General features: G+C 42.9%; 1 protein-coding gene across 1 annotated transcript in view; it reads right to left on the bottom strand.

Moving 5' to 3' along the window:
• SUPT16H (SPT16 homolog, facilitates chromatin remodeling subunit) overlaps positions 1-18,249 on the bottom strand; it is a 28,344-nt gene extending 10,095 nt beyond the window's left edge. Inside the window, exons 1-11 of the mRNA XM_087917284.1 lie at positions 18,094-18,249; positions 8,165-8,257; positions 7,875-8,045; positions 5,525-5,677; positions 5,295-5,441; positions 3,795-3,946; positions 2,520-2,692; positions 2,309-2,399; positions 2,142-2,215; positions 733-871; positions 211-229 (exon numbers count right to left, since the gene is read on the bottom strand). Coding sequence (XP_087773410.1) covers positions 211-229; positions 733-871; positions 2,142-2,215; positions 2,309-2,399; positions 2,520-2,692; positions 3,795-3,946; positions 5,295-5,441; positions 5,525-5,677; positions 7,875-8,045; positions 8,165-8,257; positions 18,094-18,159 — 1,278 coding nt within the window. The 5' untranslated portion in view covers positions 18,160-18,249. The remainder of the gene's footprint in view (positions 1-210; positions 230-732; positions 872-2,141; positions 2,216-2,308; positions 2,400-2,519; positions 2,693-3,794; positions 3,947-5,294; positions 5,442-5,524; positions 5,678-7,874; positions 8,046-8,164; positions 8,258-18,093) is intronic.
• Positions 18,250-18,963: the final 714 nt, after the last annotated feature.

The raw sequence follows: 18,963 nt of genomic DNA, 5'->3' as shown, positions 1-18,963 counted from the left end.
GCAAAGATGATATTTCTCTCTCTGGGCACACTGAGAATATATCTGCTGAAAAAAACTCAGCGCTGGCGACAGGAAGGGCATCTGGCCAGTAAACACTCAGCTCCATTCAGTTGCTCAGACTCTACTCCACAAGGGATTATAGGGCCATTAAGAGGATGATTAAAAAATATGCCAGATAAATTACAGGCAGTCCTCGACTTACGACCACACTTGAGCCCAAAATTTGTTGCTGAAACAGACAAGTGAATTTTGCCCCCTTTTACGAGCTAACCACAGTTGCTAGGTGAATCAGTACAGTTGTTAAGTCTTTAACACCATTATTAAGTAATCCTGGCTTTCCCATTGATTTTCCTTGTCAGAAGGTCACAAAAGGGGATCACATGACCCAAGGGACACCACAACTGTCATAAATATGAGTCAGTTGCCAAGCATCTGAATGTTGATCACGTAACCTGCAACAGTCATAAGTGTGAAAACCAAATATAAAGTCCCTTTTTGGCAGCACTGTTATAACTTCAAATGGTCACTAAGTGAACTGCTGCTATAAGTCGAGGACCTCCTGTATGTAGAATATATGGAATATGTGAATGTGTCCCTAAACCTAGGCTTTTAACAGTAGAGGAACTGGTGTCTTGGCAGGGGAGAACTATCATGAAAAGAAGAAACTCCTTCATTGGAAAAAAAGCCAAATCTTTCCAAAAATTTTGCTTGCTGCTCCAGTCACTCTCCCGCTAATTTCTCTCTGCCCTTGCACTCACCTCTTCCACCAACACAGTGTCCCCAATGAACAGGGCATAAGTTTTCTCCTCAGGTTTCTTCCCCTCTCGGTTGGGCAAGTCAGAGAGGCCAACGTTGAGGCTGAACACCATCCCTGGGTGGAGAGAACACAGTGTCGCCAGTCAATAAGCTACCTACAAGGGGACTCTGAACTCTTTATCCACCACAAAGGTCTACGTGACTTAGGATTCCTTAGAGCAACTTTACTGTTGCTTTGAATGTACCCTGATTGGCATACATTAAAATAAAATTTCATTGCGTACAGTTCTTAAAAGTCACCACCTCCAATGTGCTGTCACATTCTGGTGTTCCGCATAAAGAAAAGCCTTGGTAATTTGCACTACATGAACAAGAATGAATGTGTGTGTGCGCGCGCGCACATATATGGGCATATGTATGTATGTATGTATGTATGTACGTACGTACGTACATTTTCTTAAGTTTTCGCAGGTATTTATATGTACGGTATTCAGCTTACAGAAACGGCTGTGAAAGTCTGAATCAGATGAACACAATACAGAAGCCTGATGATGGCAGATGAGATTCTGCCGAAAAGTTGCTACAACTTTAAAAGCACAACTACAATGACGTGGGAAAGTACCCGAACAAAGCTGAATACGATACATGTAAGCACCCGCGAAAAGAAAACATACATACATACATACATACATATATATATATATATAAACACACATACATATACATACACACACACGTATACATGTCTATGTATATATATATGTATGTGTATATTATATACGTGTGTAAATACGTGTGTATACACACACACACACACATATATTATACATACATATAAACATATGTATATATAAAATCTGTCTAAATTGTACATACACCCACACATATTATTATATGACCCATATAATATTATAGTCCTGCTTGAAATAGTTCAAAACTATTAGTGGAGCAACAGAAACAGGCTGTAAAGTGGGTGTGTGGGGTCTCTAATAACGCTTGTTAAGAGTGAATGAGGGGGTCAACATATTTCCCAAAGCACCAATAAAGCAAGACAGGAAACAATGGCTGGAAACTAACCAAGGAGAGACACATCTTGGAATTAAGGAGAAAACTTCCTAATGATGAGGACAATTAACCACTGGAGCAATTTGCCTTCAGAAGTTGTGGGTGTTTCATCCCTGGAGGTTTTAAGAAAAGACTTGACAAATCTCTTCTTAAATGATATAGTATCATGGAAATGATATATTATCTCCTGCTTGAGCACGTGGGTTGGACTAGAAGAAAGACCTCCAATGACCCTCCCAGTTCTATTCTGATTGATGGATTTAGTTGAGGACATAGGACCTACCCCATCACTTCACAGGGCCTGCCTACTGGAGTCTTACCTTTCTTGAGGCGGTACTGGTTTTTGCTATTGATGACGAGGGATCCCTCTCGGAACTCAATGCCCATGGCAAACCTAAGGAAGAAGAAGAAAGGACTGGGTTCTCTGAAGCACACTACACATCTGAGCTTAACTTTCTGAAGTTCCTCAGGAGGAAAAGCTGGTTACCCCAAGTTCTTGGTGATTTTGCTCAAGAGCTCCGGCTTCTGCTTCTTCACCATATCCATGACAGCGGCGTAGACCTCGCACAGCTTTGCACCTAATGCCAATGGAGAAGCAGATCAGAGGACCAGAAGGATGCCCCCCATTAGAGAAGAGACTGCTCTTTTTGGTGAGACGGTGTGGAGCATCCATGAGTCTCCAGCTCTTTCCCACTCACCGTGCCGCAATTCCTTCAGCATTTCCTCCTGTAGTTGCAGCAGGAAAGCATAGTTGTCCTGGGTTTCCTGAGGCGGGTCCACCATGAGTGTGCGCACCAGATTGGAGCAATACGATTTGTAACGTATGCCCATGGCACAAGTGACAGTCCCAAAGTGCATGTAGCTCTTCTCGCTGAGGGCAGAGAGGCCAAGATTAGAAACAGGACACTGGCACAGCATTTGAAACGTTAAAAATCTCCTTCTGACAATTTACATTGCTCTTGAATTTCTTGGAAGGAGCAATTCCAAAGATGCTTTTTCCAAGAGGCAACCAGACTTTTGTTTTTCCTTGAAAAGGTTTTGCTTCTCATCCAAGAAGCTTCTTCAGTTCTGACTCGTCAGTGTGGTTTGTGACCTGTCAGAGCTGAAGAAGCTTCTTGGATGAGAAGCGAAACGTCTTCAAAGTCAAACCAGAAAGTCCAGTTGCCTCTTGGAAAAGCACCTTTGGGACTCCAAGTGGCCTCAATGACTTTCTAAAAGGATGCAGATGGCCAGCTTTCTGCAGGGAGTATAAATACTTCTGTTTCCCCACCACCCAGGCAGAGCAGGAGCAGCTTCTTGGATGAGAAGTGAAATGCCTTCAAAGTAAAACCAGAAAGTCCAGTTGCCTCTTGGAAAAGCACCTTATCTGGATAACTGAGAATCTCCATAGGCATTTCTCGAAGGAGCAAATGGAAACATGGCATGAGTAAATAAAAGCCAATCCAATGAAAGTATTTATAACTTCTATGTCCTGTCTCACTATTCTGTGTGAAAGAAGAATATGGACTGTAGAATTACTCCTATTATAATTATGCACATTATATTTTTAATTTCTATGTTTTATTTTCTCATTCTATGTGGAAGAGGAATGTAGACTGTGTAATTCCTCCTATAATTATGAACATCAGATCTGTGAACAGCATTCATTTTAATGGCAAACCATGACCTGTTCGTGACTGGTTACAAAGTACTAACAAAACACAGTGATGGGTGCTCCATTACTGTGAGCTTTCAAAAAGAGACTAGGCAACCATTTGTCTGAAAGAGTATTGGATTTCCTGCTTCAGCAGGGGGTTGGACTAGAAGACCTCCAAGGTCCCTTCAACTCTATTATTCTATGTTCTAAATCTGTTTGCATATGATTTCATTCAGAAAACATGAGGGTTAACTCCACAAACTTCATTTACACATTGACCCGACGATAGAATAATTGGACTCCTAGGAAAAGCGGATATTTATACATATTTGCCTACCTGACAACACTGAACTTGAGATTGTAAGTTCCTCCACTTTGGATAATTGGGGGGTAACACATCTCCACGGTGGAAGGGTCAGCTCCAGATAGGTATTTCTTCTCCTCGATGGCTTTCTCGACAGACTCGGCCAGCTTGCTGTGCCGTACTTTCTGTCAGATGATGAAAATTGGGAGGTCATCAAACATTGGGGGGAAAGTCCCCACAAATTATACTTGAAAGAAGCTGCAATGCATCCAACGGACTTGAGGAAGACTGATCCACAGAACTGCCAGGCTTTTGACCAATATTTGTCAGGCAGGCATAGCAAATCAGAGAGCAGTGAGAAAGTTCCTGAATTTAAAAATATCAACTCTTTCTCTTGCCCCTTAAAAGAAAAAGTCACTGCAGCTAGTACAGTCCTGTGTAATTTTATTACCCATTGGGAAAATCAGGACAACCGTGATGCCCTAGTAGGACACCCCAGTTTAAAGAACCAGGATATGTATGGATGAAGCATTGACATGGCATCAGGCCCAATTTGAGAGAGGAGAAGGAAGCAGAAGGACAAGCTAGTCCACCAGGGAGCCATGGTGGTGCAGTTCTTAGAAGGCATCCCAAAGTTACTTTTTTCAAGAGCCAACTGGACTTTCTGTTTTTTTGTTGAAGATGTTTCACTTCTAATCCAAGAAGCTTCTCCAGCTCTGATTGGATGGTGGGGAATGGAAGGATCTTCACTATTGAAGACAAGTGTAGAGAGGATTTCCAGAAAAATTCCAGACTACAGGAACCATTTGCACTTCAGTTTGAGGTGAAGACAACACAGACTTATCCCCAACAGCATGCACCTGTGTTTAACAGTGAAGGGACACAGGGCAGAAAAACATCCTGCAGCTAAGAAGGTTCCACACCCATTTGTACTACTCAGGTAACCCTGAGGACACAGATAAACCTTCAAGTGGCCTCACCAGCTCTCTAAAAGGATGCAAATGACCATCTGTATCAATCCTTCCATTCTAGTCAGAGCCGAAGACGTTTCTTGGGTGAGAAGCGAAACATCTTCCAAGAAAAAAACCAGAAAGTCCAGTTGCTTCTTGAAAAAAAGCACCTTTGGGACAACCATGACCTGAATGATGGAGAATCTCCACTAGACATTCTTAGAAGGCAGTATTGCAGGTTGACTCCGCCCACTGCCAAGTTAGATCTTGACCAGCTCAAGGTTGAACTCAGCCTTGGTCCTTCTGAATAAAAATGAAGAACCCAGATTGTTGTGGGGGCAATACACTAACTCTGTAAGCTACTCAAGAGTGCTGTAAAGCATGATGAAAGAGTTATTTATTTCTAAGTGCTATTGCTAGTCAATGGCTACACTGTGTGGGGAAAACAGTTAAAGAACAATGATTAGATTCAAGGAAGAAAAATGTCCTTCATAATATGTAAAAAGCTCATCTCCTACTTTCCAGAAGGCCACAATATTCCATTTCACCCAGAAGCCATTAGTGACCAGATTTCTCCCCTTACCTCATCTGCGTCCACAATCTCCATGACTCGCTCCTTCAAGAACTTGGTGAAGACCTCTGAGGTGATGGCAGCCGCTTTTCGCATCAGGCCGAGTTCACCGTCCTCTTTGACTGCCATGGTGTAGGCCACAACAGCGCTGATGTCCGCCTGCAGAAGAGTTAGGGGAAGGTGAGTAAAGACCTCGTGTTCCCCAAGTAGTCATTCACCCCAGAATTGCCTGTTCTCCTCACCTTCTCAAAGCCTTCCTTGCTGAGAGCGTCATTCCAGCTGTTCATGAACTCCCCAGGGAATTTGTCTTTGCTGAAGACCCCAAGGCGCTTGCCTTTCTTGCTATTCTTCAGTGCGTCAATCATCTTGTCGAAGTTGGCCTTGTTGCTTTCGTTCTAGAGGCGGGGGAGGGGGGGGGTGGCGCAGAAGAAATCAGAACTGTCTGAGAAACAGTTTCTAAGCCCCCTCTGAAAATTTCAACCCTCCAAACTTTAATTTTATTCCACACAGTACTCCAGGGATGGACCAACTGGGATGCCACTCCCCCTTTTTGCACCCCTGAAAATCCTGCCAACTAACAGGGAGCTGGAAGGGACTTTGAAGGTCTTCTAGTCCAGCTCCCTGCTCAAGCAGGAGAACCTATACTATTTCAAGCAAGTGACTGTCTAGACCCCGGGTGTCAAACTCAAGGCCCGTGGGGACAGCCTGGCAATAACAAAGGACTGGCCTGCAGTGCATCTGTCACCAAAAATGGGCCGTTTTGGCTGCCAGAGTGCTGCAGGAGGCTGTCCTTGACTCAGAAGGTTTTAAAAGGGAGGAAAGATAAAATATTTTACCTTTCAGGCATGCAGGATTCTGCTACTATAGGCTATGTCAATAATTTATAGTTCTAATCTTCCTATAGAGTCCGTTTCTTGATCTGGTCTCTCTCAGGGTGATCAGGTATGTATTAAAAAACTAAAACCACAGAAACATACTCCGCTCTATTTTTCAAGTGTATATAACCACGCGTGTGGAGGTGCTATCGTATGTCATATCCCCTGGCAATGCCCATGACCACACCCACCCTGGCCACACCCACAACCATCACCACCCGCATCCCTCTGAAGTCAAACACAACCCTGATGTGGCCTTCAATGAAATCGAGTTTGACACCCCTGGTCTAGATTCTTCTTAAAAATTTCCAGTGATGGAGCGCCCACAACTTCTGGTGGCAAGCTGTTCCACTGGTTAATTGTTCTCAGTGTTAGGAAGTTTCTCCTTAATTCCAGGTTGCTTCTCTCCTTGATTAGTTTCCACCCATTACTTCTTGTCCTGCCTTCAGGTGCTTTGGAGAATAATTTGACCCCCCCTTCTTTGTGGCAGCCCCTCAAGTACTGGAATACTGCTATCATGTCAGCCCTAATTCTTCTTTTCTTTAGACTAGCCATACTCAGTTTCTGCAGCCGTTCTTCATATGTTTTAGTCTCCAGATCTTTTATCATCTTAGTTGTTTTTCTCTGAACTTTTTCCAAACATTCAATATCTCAATCTTATTTTTGTAGTATGGTGACCAATATTGGTTGCAGTATTCCAAGTCTGGTCTTACTATGGTTTTATAAAGTGGTAGTCATACTTGACTCCATTGTTTCAAAATAGCCAGCATGTCCCTAAAGTAGCCTACACACACACACACACACACACACACACACACACACACACACACGATCCCTCCTCAAACTGTAGCCCTTGCTTTCCCAAAACTCTCCAAAGCTTGTACATTTCAATGTTAACACTGAAATCCTTAGAGGAGCCGTGGCAATGGCTGGAATGCAGCACTGCAAGCAAACTCTGCCCTTAGCCAATAATTCGATCCTGACTGGCTCAAGGTTGACTTAGCCTTCCATTCTTCCAAGGTCAGTAAAATAAGGACCAAGATTGTTGGGGGCAATGCACTGTACAACTATGAAGTGATACGTATCGTATCTTTTGGAGTATAAGATGCTCCAAAGTATAAGATGCACATAGCTTTTGGGGAGTTAAAAAAAAAAAAATCTGCCTTTGCCTTCCAGCAATTTGCCTCCTGCAGAAAACAGCCTGCTTTAACTTCAGCACAGCCTGATCAGCACAAGCAGTGACTGTCAGTTAGATCGGCCTCCTGATGATCAGCTGCTTCAGGCTGCAGGGATTGCTATCACCTATTGCCACTGCACACCACATTTTTGGCCTCCAGTTTTCAGCCTCCGTTTCTACCCGTTCCAATCTCCGCTGCCTAAAATGGGCTGAAAACGGGGCACATGGAGGCGGCAATAGGCAATCTCTGCAATCTGAAACAGCTGATCGTTGGGAGGCCGATCCAACCGGCAATCAGCTGCTTGTGGTAATCAGGCTGTGCTGAAGCTAAAACAGGCTGTTTGCTGGAAGGAGGCAAATTGCTGGGAGGTAGAGGACAAAGGGTGGGGGCCGGTGGGCCGGCAGGGCTTCGGCAACATTTGCTGTAAAAGATGCACAAACATTTCTACCCACTTTTGGGGGTGGAGGAAGTGCATTTTATACACCAAAAAATACAGTACGTCTGAGTGCTTTAGCTCTTGCTAATCTGGTGCTATTTACCTTTTCCCGTACAAGCAGGGTGACTGTTGGCACCCCATTCGTATTCTCGTTGCTTTTGCTGTTTGCAATCTGCTTCAGGAATTCCACTTTCTTTTTGCTAGCCATAAAGATGATCTTGTCTTCGCAGAAAATCATGATAGTGTCTGTGAGTTCATAGCCAAAAAGCCACGTCTGGAGAGGGAAGGGGGAAAGGGGGCAGATGATCAAAACCTTTTCTCAGTACACATCGGAGAACCCCGCCTTTCCCAAACTCCTTTAGGCGAGAGCAGGCCAGCCCCAGCCTGGCTCACCTGCAAGGCCGTGGACTTGGCATAGACGGTTTCTTCGTCCACACCCACAGAGACCACGATAGCGTCAATGGTGGCATATTCATCCTCTCCTTTCTGCAGGTAAAGACAAAAATTCCAACTTCAGAGAGAGATTTTGCTATTTAACACCCACTGGATTTTCCCCATAGAAAAGCTGTGGCATATGTGGAAGATCACACCATACAGAGTTGTTAAGTGAATCCATTTTCTCAAGTATCTGCTGGACACATCCATTTTTTGCTGGACACAAACGGTAAAGGCAAAATAAAAAAAATCATGGGCATGTGACCACAGGATGCCACAAATGGCCATAAAGGTGAGCTGACTGCCAAACACTCAAAATGTAACCACTTGATTACAGTGTGTGTGTGTGTGCTAGCACCCTTGTGTGTGTGGCCATCATTACTTTGAAAATCATTTTGAAAGGGTCGGTTGTACCTTTGAACAGACTTTGAGCAACTGTTATAAGTCAAGGACTACAGGTAGCCCTCAGCTTATGACCACAATAGAGCCTAACATTTATGTGATTAAGTAAGTTTTCTCCATTGTACGACTTTTCTTGCCACATTCGTTAAGTGGATCACTGCAGCTGTTAAATTAATAACACGGTTGTTAAATGAATCTGGCTTCCCCACTGACTTTGCTTGTTAGATGGTCACAAAATGACTTCTGGACACTGCAACTGTCATAAATGTGAGTCACTTGTCAAGCATTCGAATGTAAATCATGTGACCGTGGGGATGCTGCAATGGTTGTACGTGGGGAAAAACAGTTGTAATTCACCCTTTTCCATGATGTTGTAACTTTGAATGGTCGACAAATGAACTGTTGTAAGTCAAGGACCAATTGTGCCTGTATTTATGTAACCAGCTGTTACATTTGATACTGGAAAACATGCCATTTTTTTCTCATACAAATTCAGTCACCCACCCACTTCCCTGAACTATTAGATAAAAGATTAGTTGCCTTGCTTGGGTTTTGATCCGCTCAATGCCTTTTTCCCTGGAGAGGTTTAGGTACAATGAGCCACGGTGTAAGTAAGGCATTTGATAAAGTGTAGCCAACTACTTGATAAAAAAGAAAAATGTGGATTAGACAGCAACAGCACAAGATGGATTCGTATCTGGCTGACCAACCACACTCAATGTGTAGTCCTCAATGGAAGTGCATCTACATGGAGGGAAATATGCCCTGGGGTTCCCCAGGGCTCTTTTTAGGCCCAGTACTTTTCTACATCTTCATCAATGTTTCAACAAGGGGATAGGTGGTGAACCCATCAAATTTGCAGGTGACACCAAGCTATCAGGAATAGCCAATACTCCAGAAGATAAGCTTAAGATACAGAAGGATCTTGACAGACTTGAACACTGGGCGCTAGCTAAGAGCCACGATGGCTAGAGTGCAGTACTGCTGGCTACTTCTGCTGACTGCTGGCTGACTGCAATTTGGCAATTCGAATCTCACCAGGCTCAAGGTTGACTCAGCCTTCCGTCCTTCCGAGGTTGTTGAAATGAGGACCTAAATTGTTGGAGGCAGTAGGCTGACTCTGTAAACCGCTTAGAGAGGGCTGCAAAGGCACTGTTAAACAGTATATAAGTTTAAATGCTATTGCTACTCTAGAAATTTAGTCTCCCAATAGCCTTCTTGTATAAAGATAGTGTCCATTTGTCTACTTAAGAACAGGTTAATACACTGATGTAGATTCTGCTGTAATTACGGATGATTATAACAGCTGTCATGTTTCTCTTTGAATATTCAAGGTAGGGCCTGGAAGGCAAGGAGACATATGATTTGGGGCAGGCCATTATCTTGTTTTTCCACCCTGAGTATCGTGGCACGAAAGAAAGAAAGAAAGAAAGAAAGAAAGAAAGAAAGAAAGAAAGAAAGAAAGAAAGAAAGAAAGAAAGAAAGAAAGAAAGAAAGAAAGAAAGAAAGAAAGAGGGAGGGAGGAAGGACGGAAGGAAGGAAGGAAGAGAAACTCACACATCAAGAAAGTGCTAATGCTCTTAACACCTTAGATCCAGCCTGCAAATGAGAAGTAAAAGCAATAAACTAATGACAAAGTTTGCTAACTGGACTGTTAAAGAGCTTTTAAAAGAAATAAATGCACACACAAACACACACAGAAATACATATACATACATACATATATATGTGTGTGTGTGTGTGTGTTTTCTTAAAATATATATATCTCACATTTTGATTCTTCTATGTTAGAGAGCCCGATTACGGCAACGAACATGTAAAAAAGCTAAATTCACTACTAACATGGGCAACATCCTGCCCACACACTTTTATCTTTCTTGGTGACTTCAATCTACCTCACATTAACTGGACCCTAAACGAATGTAAAACTGAACCCATACATGCAAACCTTCTACAGTGCTGTAACAAACCTGGGACTGGAACAACTAGTAACCAACATCTCTAATGATATAAGTGCTAGAGCCTACTGTAACTATATAGCCAAAAAGGCATTAAGAGTTATTAACCTAATCCTATGTAGCTTTTTCTCTGGTAATATTACACTACTAACTAGGGCGTACAAAACATTTGCTCGACCAATACTCGAATACAGCTCATCAGTCTGGAACCCACATTACATATCTGATATTAACACAGTTGAGAAAGTCCAGAAATATTTCACAAGAAGAGTTCTCCACTCCTCTACATGTTGCAGAATACCTTATGCCACCAGACTCAAAATTCTAGACCTAGAAAACCTTAATGGGGAAGCCAGATTCACTTAACAACCACATTACTAACACCCACTATGAAGATGCGACCACGGACTCGAAGCCAAACAGCAAGATCACAGCTCACCAACTCAAATCCCCCAGCAACTAAGACTAACCTGAGCACAACCAAGCCCCCACCTGAACAGAACATGCCTCCAGCCAATCAGAACACGACCAACTCCCCAACCAATCAGAACACAGCCAAACCCCCTACCAATGAGAACACACCTCCACCCAATCAGAACACAGCCAAGCCCCCACCCAATCAAGTCACACCCCCACTAGCAGTTAAAAGGAAGAAGCAGCTGCAATCTCACATTACTCTGAGAAGCACAGAGCTGAAGACAGAATCCTGAAGATGATGAATGAGACTTCATCGAAACGTTGCCTAGATACTTCGAATCTTATGCGGGAGAAAACCCGAACACGGAGCCCAATATGAAGGTGTGGTACGACCACGAACGCGAAGCCAAACAACAGGATCACAGCTCACCAGCTCAAATCCCCCAACAACTAAAACTAACCTGAACACAGCCAAGCCCCCACCTGAACAGAACACACTCCCAGCCAATCAGAACACAGCCAACCCCCACCCCCACCCAAGTCGCACTCCCCCTGGCAGTTAAAAGAAAAAACAGCTGCAAGCCCACATTACTCCAGGAAGCACAAAGCCGAAGACACAAGCCTGAAGATGACGAATGAGATTTCGTTGAAACATCACCAAAATACTTCCAATTTTACACAGGAGAAAACCCAAATAACCAAAGATCCATCCATCCATCCATCCATCCATCCATCCATCTATCTATCTATCTATCTATCTATCTATCTATCTATGGGTTAAAGTTTGGCCTGGGAAGTCATTACAATCCATAATTGGGAAGTTACCAAATCCACACAGGCTATGCAGATAGTCCTCGACTTACATCAGTTCATTTAGCAACTGTTCAAAGTTACACCGGCACTGTAAAAAGTGATTTGCACACTTACGATCATTGCTGCATCCCTGTGGCCATGTCATCAAAATTAAATTGACAGTTGACAATTAGTCTCATGTTTATGATGGTTGCATGTCCAGGGGTCACATCTCCTGACAAGCAAAGTCAATGGGGAATCCAGATTCATTTAACAACCATGTTACTGAACAAATGCAATGATCCACTTAACAACCATGGCAAGAAATGTTGTAAAATGTGGCAAAACTCACCTCACAAATATTTTGCTTAACGAAGTAAATTTTGGGCTCAATTGCAATAACTTGAGAATACCTATTAATTGAACTTACATGACAAGGCAGAGTCTTTTTTAAAAATAATTAGGTTTCCATAACTACAAATTGGTCATTACATCACAACTAGCCCCAACAAAGTGAAAGCCTAAGAGGTATATAAAAAAGATTTTCAGGCTAATGAAAGCCATTTTCTGATTTGTTCTTATCTCCTGCTCTCTACCAGCTCCCTCTCTCCCCAAAACATATCTTATCTTCTTTCAAGGTTTCCTGACACACTACAACAGTTTAAGATGCTGCTTCCTTCCTTGATGTGAACTCATAAATCATTCCTATGCCTGTTTCTAAGTTGCCATAAGAAGGGGGGGGGAAGGGCCTGAGGAAGCAGTGTGGCAGATGATCTTGTGAAGACTGTAGCCTAGGCTACTTGATCTTCTGCCCTCAAAACTCCTTCATTGGAGAGTGTGATTGATGACACCCAGCCCTTGGCTGTGTTTGTTGGAGAGTCTGATTTATGACACACCCAGGGGGTTAGAGGAAAGCAGGGTCATAGGTGATAGTAAATTACCTGTCTCAGAGTTGGCTTTATACAGTTAGTGCGGGACATGTTGCTCCTAATAAATCTTTTGGGTCCTTTTGAAGCTTGGCTCAAGGTTCATGATTTAATTAGGGTTAGAGCTAACCCTGACACTTTAGTTGTCTCCCTTCTCCTCGGAAAGCCATTAGATAACATATAAGAGAATCTGGCCCAAATTTTAGCTCTTTAAATACCACACTATGTGCTAATGTAGAAGTTGTCTATGGAGATTCTCTATCATCCAGGTCATGGTTGTCCCAAATGTGCTTTTTTTCAAGAGGTAACTGGACTTTCTGTTTTTTTTTCTCTGAAGATGTTTCACTTCTCATCCAAGAAGCTTCTTCAGCTCTGACTGGATGCTGAATAGTGCAAATGGGTGTGGAGCATCTATTTCCAGTCTATAACACACTCTTTTTAACAGTTCCAAGAAAGCTCCACACTCATTTGCACCACTCAAGTGACCCTGAGGACACAGATAAACTTCCAAGTGGCCTCAACTATTTTCTAAAAGGATGCAAATGTCCCGCTGTCTGCAAGGAATATAAATCCTTCCCTTCCCGACCATCCAGTCAGAGCTGAAGCAGCTTCTTGGATGAGAAGCGAAATGTCTTCAAAGAAAAACAAGAAAGTCCGGTTGCCTCTTGAAAAAAGCACCTTTGGAGTAGCATAGAAGTTATTCCTTGATTATATTTTAATACTCTTTGCCACTGTTCACTTACTGTAATCTTTTTTCTTCTAGAACATTTTGAAAACAGTATCCTGGAAGCGATAAATTGGCAACATAATTTGAGAGGGGAAGAATGTTTCACACTTCACACAATATAGCCAATCATCTTATTTTTCATTTATAGAACAAGCTTCAGACACACAGATGTGCAAATAATAGAGATTGGGGTAATAGGAACAAGCTTGATTTTGCCTGACCCCTTTCAAAAATGTTTGGATCTCCATATGACGTGATGTGTTAGGAAAATACATCATTGCCTTTACTGGTCATTGATATAGTTTTCCACGGAATAATTGAAACAGTTTATCAGGGATGATTTGTCACCTGTCATATATACAAATTTAATATGTAATATACACTCCATCCACAAGGAAAAAATAGGCACATTTTAGATATTGTGGGTAATGTATTTTTAGTCAAGACATAGTTTGATTAAGTTACTTACTTCTGAATACCAATTTCAAACCATTCATTTAACAATGGTTCAGAGTGACAATGGTTTTGGAAAAAGTGACATCACCTGTTCTCAAAGGCTAAATCATGATAACTGAATCAAAGTTTATTAAACTGAGATGTTTCGTTACTCACCCAAGTAACATCACAGTCAAAATGAAAAAATTAAGTTAGGCAGAGTTGTTGGAATGCACCAACACCTGCAGGAGTTTCCCCTCAAAATATATTGCAAACGTAAATGAAATTCAATTACCTGCAATTGGTATAGTGAGAAATAGTGCTTTCCAACAACATTCTGACTCTATGTCTAATTTAAATGTTTCATTTTGACTGAATAAGTTACTTGGATGAGTTACAAAACATCTCAGTTTAATAAACTTTGGCCCAGTTGTCATGATTTTAACCTTTTAAATATATTTTTGGCCTGGACGATTGAATCTTCCTTTTCACAAAGGTACGACCCTTGGACCCCATGCTCAATTAATCATAATTAACTTGGGCACTTGGCAACAACACTTCCATCATCTTGCGGTTACATGATCACAATCTCACCAGCTGGCTTCTGTCAAGCGAAGTCAATTGGGGGAATGGGACTCACTTAATAGCCATACTAAAAATAGTCATAAAAATGGGTCCACTCACATGGTTATTCACTTTATAAGCACACCAACTTACACCAGAAATTCTGGTCCCAACTGTGGTAGGAAGTCACGGACTATCTGTTCGCATTTATCCACTCAAACTATAGCCAGCACAGCAAAAGGACATGAGCAAAGAAACAACTGTGACATTTTATGACCGTTTTTTGGCCACATTTGTTAAGTCAGTGGTGGCTAACGTTTTTGGGCTCCTGTGCCAAAAGTTGTGCGTGCACTTGCATGCTAGCACCCTGAAGGCAATATGTGCAGGGGGTGTGTGCCTGCTGCGCATGCAACTCCCCCACGCGTACCACATGGCTCTGCGCATATGTGTGCAATCCCCCATCATGCGTCTCTGTGCATGTGTGCGCGACTCCCCGGCCCTGCACACCAGATACCTGATAATCAGCTGTTGGGCGGGTGGTGCACGCGCATGCACAGTGGGGCTCTTCCAGGCAACCTCTCGCATGCCGGCAGAAGTGGCTGTGTGCCACTTCTGACACGCTTGCCATAGGTTCACCATCACGATGTTATATGAATTACTAAAGTTGTAATTAGTAACCCAATTGTTAAGTGTATCTGCCTTCCTCATTGATTCTGCTTGTCAGTGGGTCACAAAAGGGATCATATAATCCTGGGACACTGTGACCACATAAATATGAACCAGTTGCTAAGCATCCGAGTTTTATTCACATGACCATGGGGATGCTACAACAGTCATGTGAAAAATAGCAATGGCAATTAGACTTACCGCTTCACAGTGCTTTACAGCCCTCTCTAAAGTTTACAGAGTCAGCATTTTGCCTCCAACAATCTGGGTCCTCATTTTACCCACCTCGGAAGGATGGAAGGCTGAGTCAACCTTGAGCCTGGTGAGATTTGAACTGCCAAGTCAGTAGAAGTAGCCTGCAGTACTGCATTGTAACCACTGTGCCATCTCAGCTCTAAACAATCCTAAGTCATATTTTTCAATGCCATTATAACTTTACAACTTTATAACTGTTGTAAATCAAGGAATACCTGACCCAGGCACAGAAACATTACTGACAGCTGAGACCATGAAACAAATATATAAAAAAAGTAAAAGTGTAATGTTATGTCAACAATGACAATGGCTTCTTAGGAAAATTGAAGACACCAAGTAGATTTGGATAATTTTTTTTCCTTATTTAAGTGTTCTCTTTGGCAAAAAGGAAGGTGATTATGCTAATCAAACTCTGATGAGGATCAAAGAACAGAGAGAAACAACACAGGTGTTTTCAAGTGCTTAAAGTTTCATCAACCATACAACAAACAGACATACAATTGAATGCATTCCTAAAACTCAACTCCATTATTCCACCTCTGCAGAATCAGAGATAACAGGTCGTGACCTCCTATGTAGCATCTTTACAGGTGTTTGAAGAGTGTTGTCATATTCCTCCTTAACTGTCTTATCTTAAGGCTAAACATCCTCATCCCTTCAATCTGTAGTCATAAATCATATCTTCCAATCCTGATATTGCAGATTATCATTAATCCCCAATTAGGATTATCATTAATCCCCAATTATCAGTTATTGTTGCCTTTCTCTGATCCTGTCCAAATCCTTCTGGAAGTGTGGTCCCCAGATTGGGTAACAATTCAGGTGAGATGTCTAAATCAAAGCACCAAAATCATTAACCCCTGTGTTTTCTGGAATTTTAGATTTCATTATTGGGTTTTTAATAAAGGCGCTATAAGCCTGGCATCCATGACCACTTTTGAAAGAAAATTCAGGAAACCATATTTCCAAAGCCATTTCTTTTTCAATGGACAAAACTCTTCAGGAACTGAACAATATGGAGCCTATTCTGGAAGTCCTTGAATACACCTGCAAGTGTTAAGAAAGAAACAAAACTTGAGCTGGAAAAAAAATGATGTAATCCATAAATTTGGCACTTGCTGAACAATATCTAGAATCAACGTTTGCTATTGTTTTAATTCTCAGGTTTAATTTTGTCTTGTATTATTCAATTAGTTGGTTACCGACACATCGCATATACAAAGGTATGTATCATTTGATTTGTAACCTATGTAACATCTATATAACTTTTATTTTGCCTGAAGTGTAGGTAATCCTCAATTTACGACAACTGATCCCCAAATTTCTGCAGCAAAACAATTGTGTGTTTTGTCCCATTTTACAACCTTGCTTGCCACAGTCATTAAGTGAATCACGGCAGCAGATAAATTAGTAATATGGTTGTTAAGTGAATCTGGCTTCCCCATTAATTTTGCTTAACAGGTGATGACATGAACCCCGGTCATAAATATGAATCAACAGTCATAAATATGAATCAGTTGCCAAGCGGCTGAATTTTGACACATGAAGGTCATAAGTGTAAAAAAATGGTCACAACTTTTTTCAGTGCCGTTGTAACTTCTAACGGTCACAAAAGGACCTGTAAATTGAGGACCACCTCTACTTTGTGTTTCATGCTGGTGTGTGTGTGTGTGTGTAAAAGCCTCTTTGCAAAGTCAGTGACTCTCTCCCAAATTCAGAAAACTTCTTACCAGCTCCATACCAACAGGGGTGCCTGACTTTAAAGCCAACTGCAATTTGGAAGCAAGACTTGTGTCCTTATAACCTAAAACCACACTTCTTTGCAAGTACACCACACTTTGTATTCGCCTTGCTCTCAACTGCTATCCCAGAATCTTTTCCACAAGGATCACATTCTAGACTTAAGCTTTTGATTTTGGCTTCCTATACAACAAAAGTCACACTTATCACTGAGAAAGTGCATTTTAACCTGTTTTCTCAGGCAACAAACCCACCCAGCCCGTTTCTCCAATATCCATCATCTTTGTTTGAAGTTTCACTCTGTCTGTTGGGGTGTCTGTTCACCCCCAATTTTGTGCCATCTGCAACCAACCTCCCAGCAATAATACAGGTAGTCCTCGACTTACAACAGTTCATTTAGCAACTGTTGAATTTACAACGGCATTGAGAAAAGCAACTCATGACCGTTTTTCAAACTTATGACCATTACAGCACACCCATTATTGTGGTCGTAAGTCGAGGACCACCTGTCTACCGAATGGCTGGATCTTTGCTGGATGAGTCCAAGGGGGAAGCTCGATTAAGCCAGGCTGGAAAGCGACTTCTACACCGAGCAAGGCCTCGTTGGACCCAAGGCCTGACCTACTAAGAGAGGGAGGGGAGGAGGGAACGACTTGGCAGCTGCCCATTCTCCCCCGCCGCCGCAAACCCTGTTTAATCGTATTTATCATCGCTTTGGGCTCCGGGGTCGCCGGTTCCCGCTTCAAACTAAACCCCAGTGAAAGTGATGGGACCTTTGAAGTCGGTCTGGCCTCTCAAGAGGAGGCTCGGAGGGAGGCTCTAACGGCCAATTCCGCCCCCCCTCTCCCGTCCCTGTCGCACCCGGGCCTGCTTCAACCCCAGCCTGGAGGCTAAGAACGGCGCCCGGCGGGTTTAAGGTTGGAGGAAGGAACCCACCGTGTCCGTTCTTCCGGCCGGCTTTTCCCCCCTCCCCCCAGGGGCCCTCTCGCGTGCCTGAGGCCAGACCTGCCAGTTGCTGTAGAGGCGCGTGACGCGGCGGTAGTACGCCTCGCGATCCAGACTCAGCGCCATCAGAGCGGCTCCCTCACCGTCGCCCCACCCGCTCCGCCGCCGTCTCGACCTCTCTCCTCGGAGTGACCCCGGAAGTAGAAAATCTCCCCCCCTCTTCTCGCGAGATTTACCGCATGGGTTGCAGTTCAGCTTCACGTGCGGTCTCCTTTATCTTTAAGCGAAATAGAAATGCCCCGTACGTTTTCACACCTCTTTCCACCCCTCCTCTTTATTTATTTAACTTTGGTTGCTTATAATTTTGGTTTATTTATTTAATTTTATTATTTATTATCAAGCAAGGAGGCCTCCATGTCTTCCATCGTTGCGTTAGCAAGCAGCGCCCCACCCCGGATGGGAGCCGTCATGTCCTGAAAGAATAATTTTGTGTGTGTATGTATGTATGTATGTATGTATGTATATATGGTATATATGGTATTCAGCTTTGTTCGGATATTTTCCCACGTCATTATAGTTGTGCTTTTAAAGTTGTAGCAACGTTTCGGCAGAATCTCATCTGCTATCATCAGGCTTCTGTATTGTGTTCGTCACGATTCTGCCGAAACGTTGATACAGCTTTAAAAGCACAACTATAATGACGTGGGAAAATATCCGAATAAAGCTGAATACCATACATGTAAGCGTTTTTTCCCCCCAAGAGAGCGATGAACTGAGAGGAATTGCGCATGCGCAAGCGGTTGGCCTTTCAACTGACTCCCGCGCTTCACCGGGTTCAGGCTCGCGCGCCTACCACGTGACCACGAATGGCGCGAAAAGGTTTTGCGGGTCACGCGACCTCTTTGCCGCTCTCTTTTGGCCCGCCTCAGT

Source organism: Pseudonaja textilis, chromosome Z, assembly GCF_049901715.1.
Source record: "Pseudonaja textilis isolate UNSWEBS1 chromosome Z, rPseTex1.2, whole genome shotgun sequence".
Taxonomy (NCBI): domain Eukaryota; kingdom Metazoa; phylum Chordata; class Lepidosauria; order Squamata; family Elapidae; genus Pseudonaja; species Pseudonaja textilis.
Note: the sequence above shows the minus strand (reverse complement) of the source record. Positions and strands in the feature narration are given on the sequence as shown.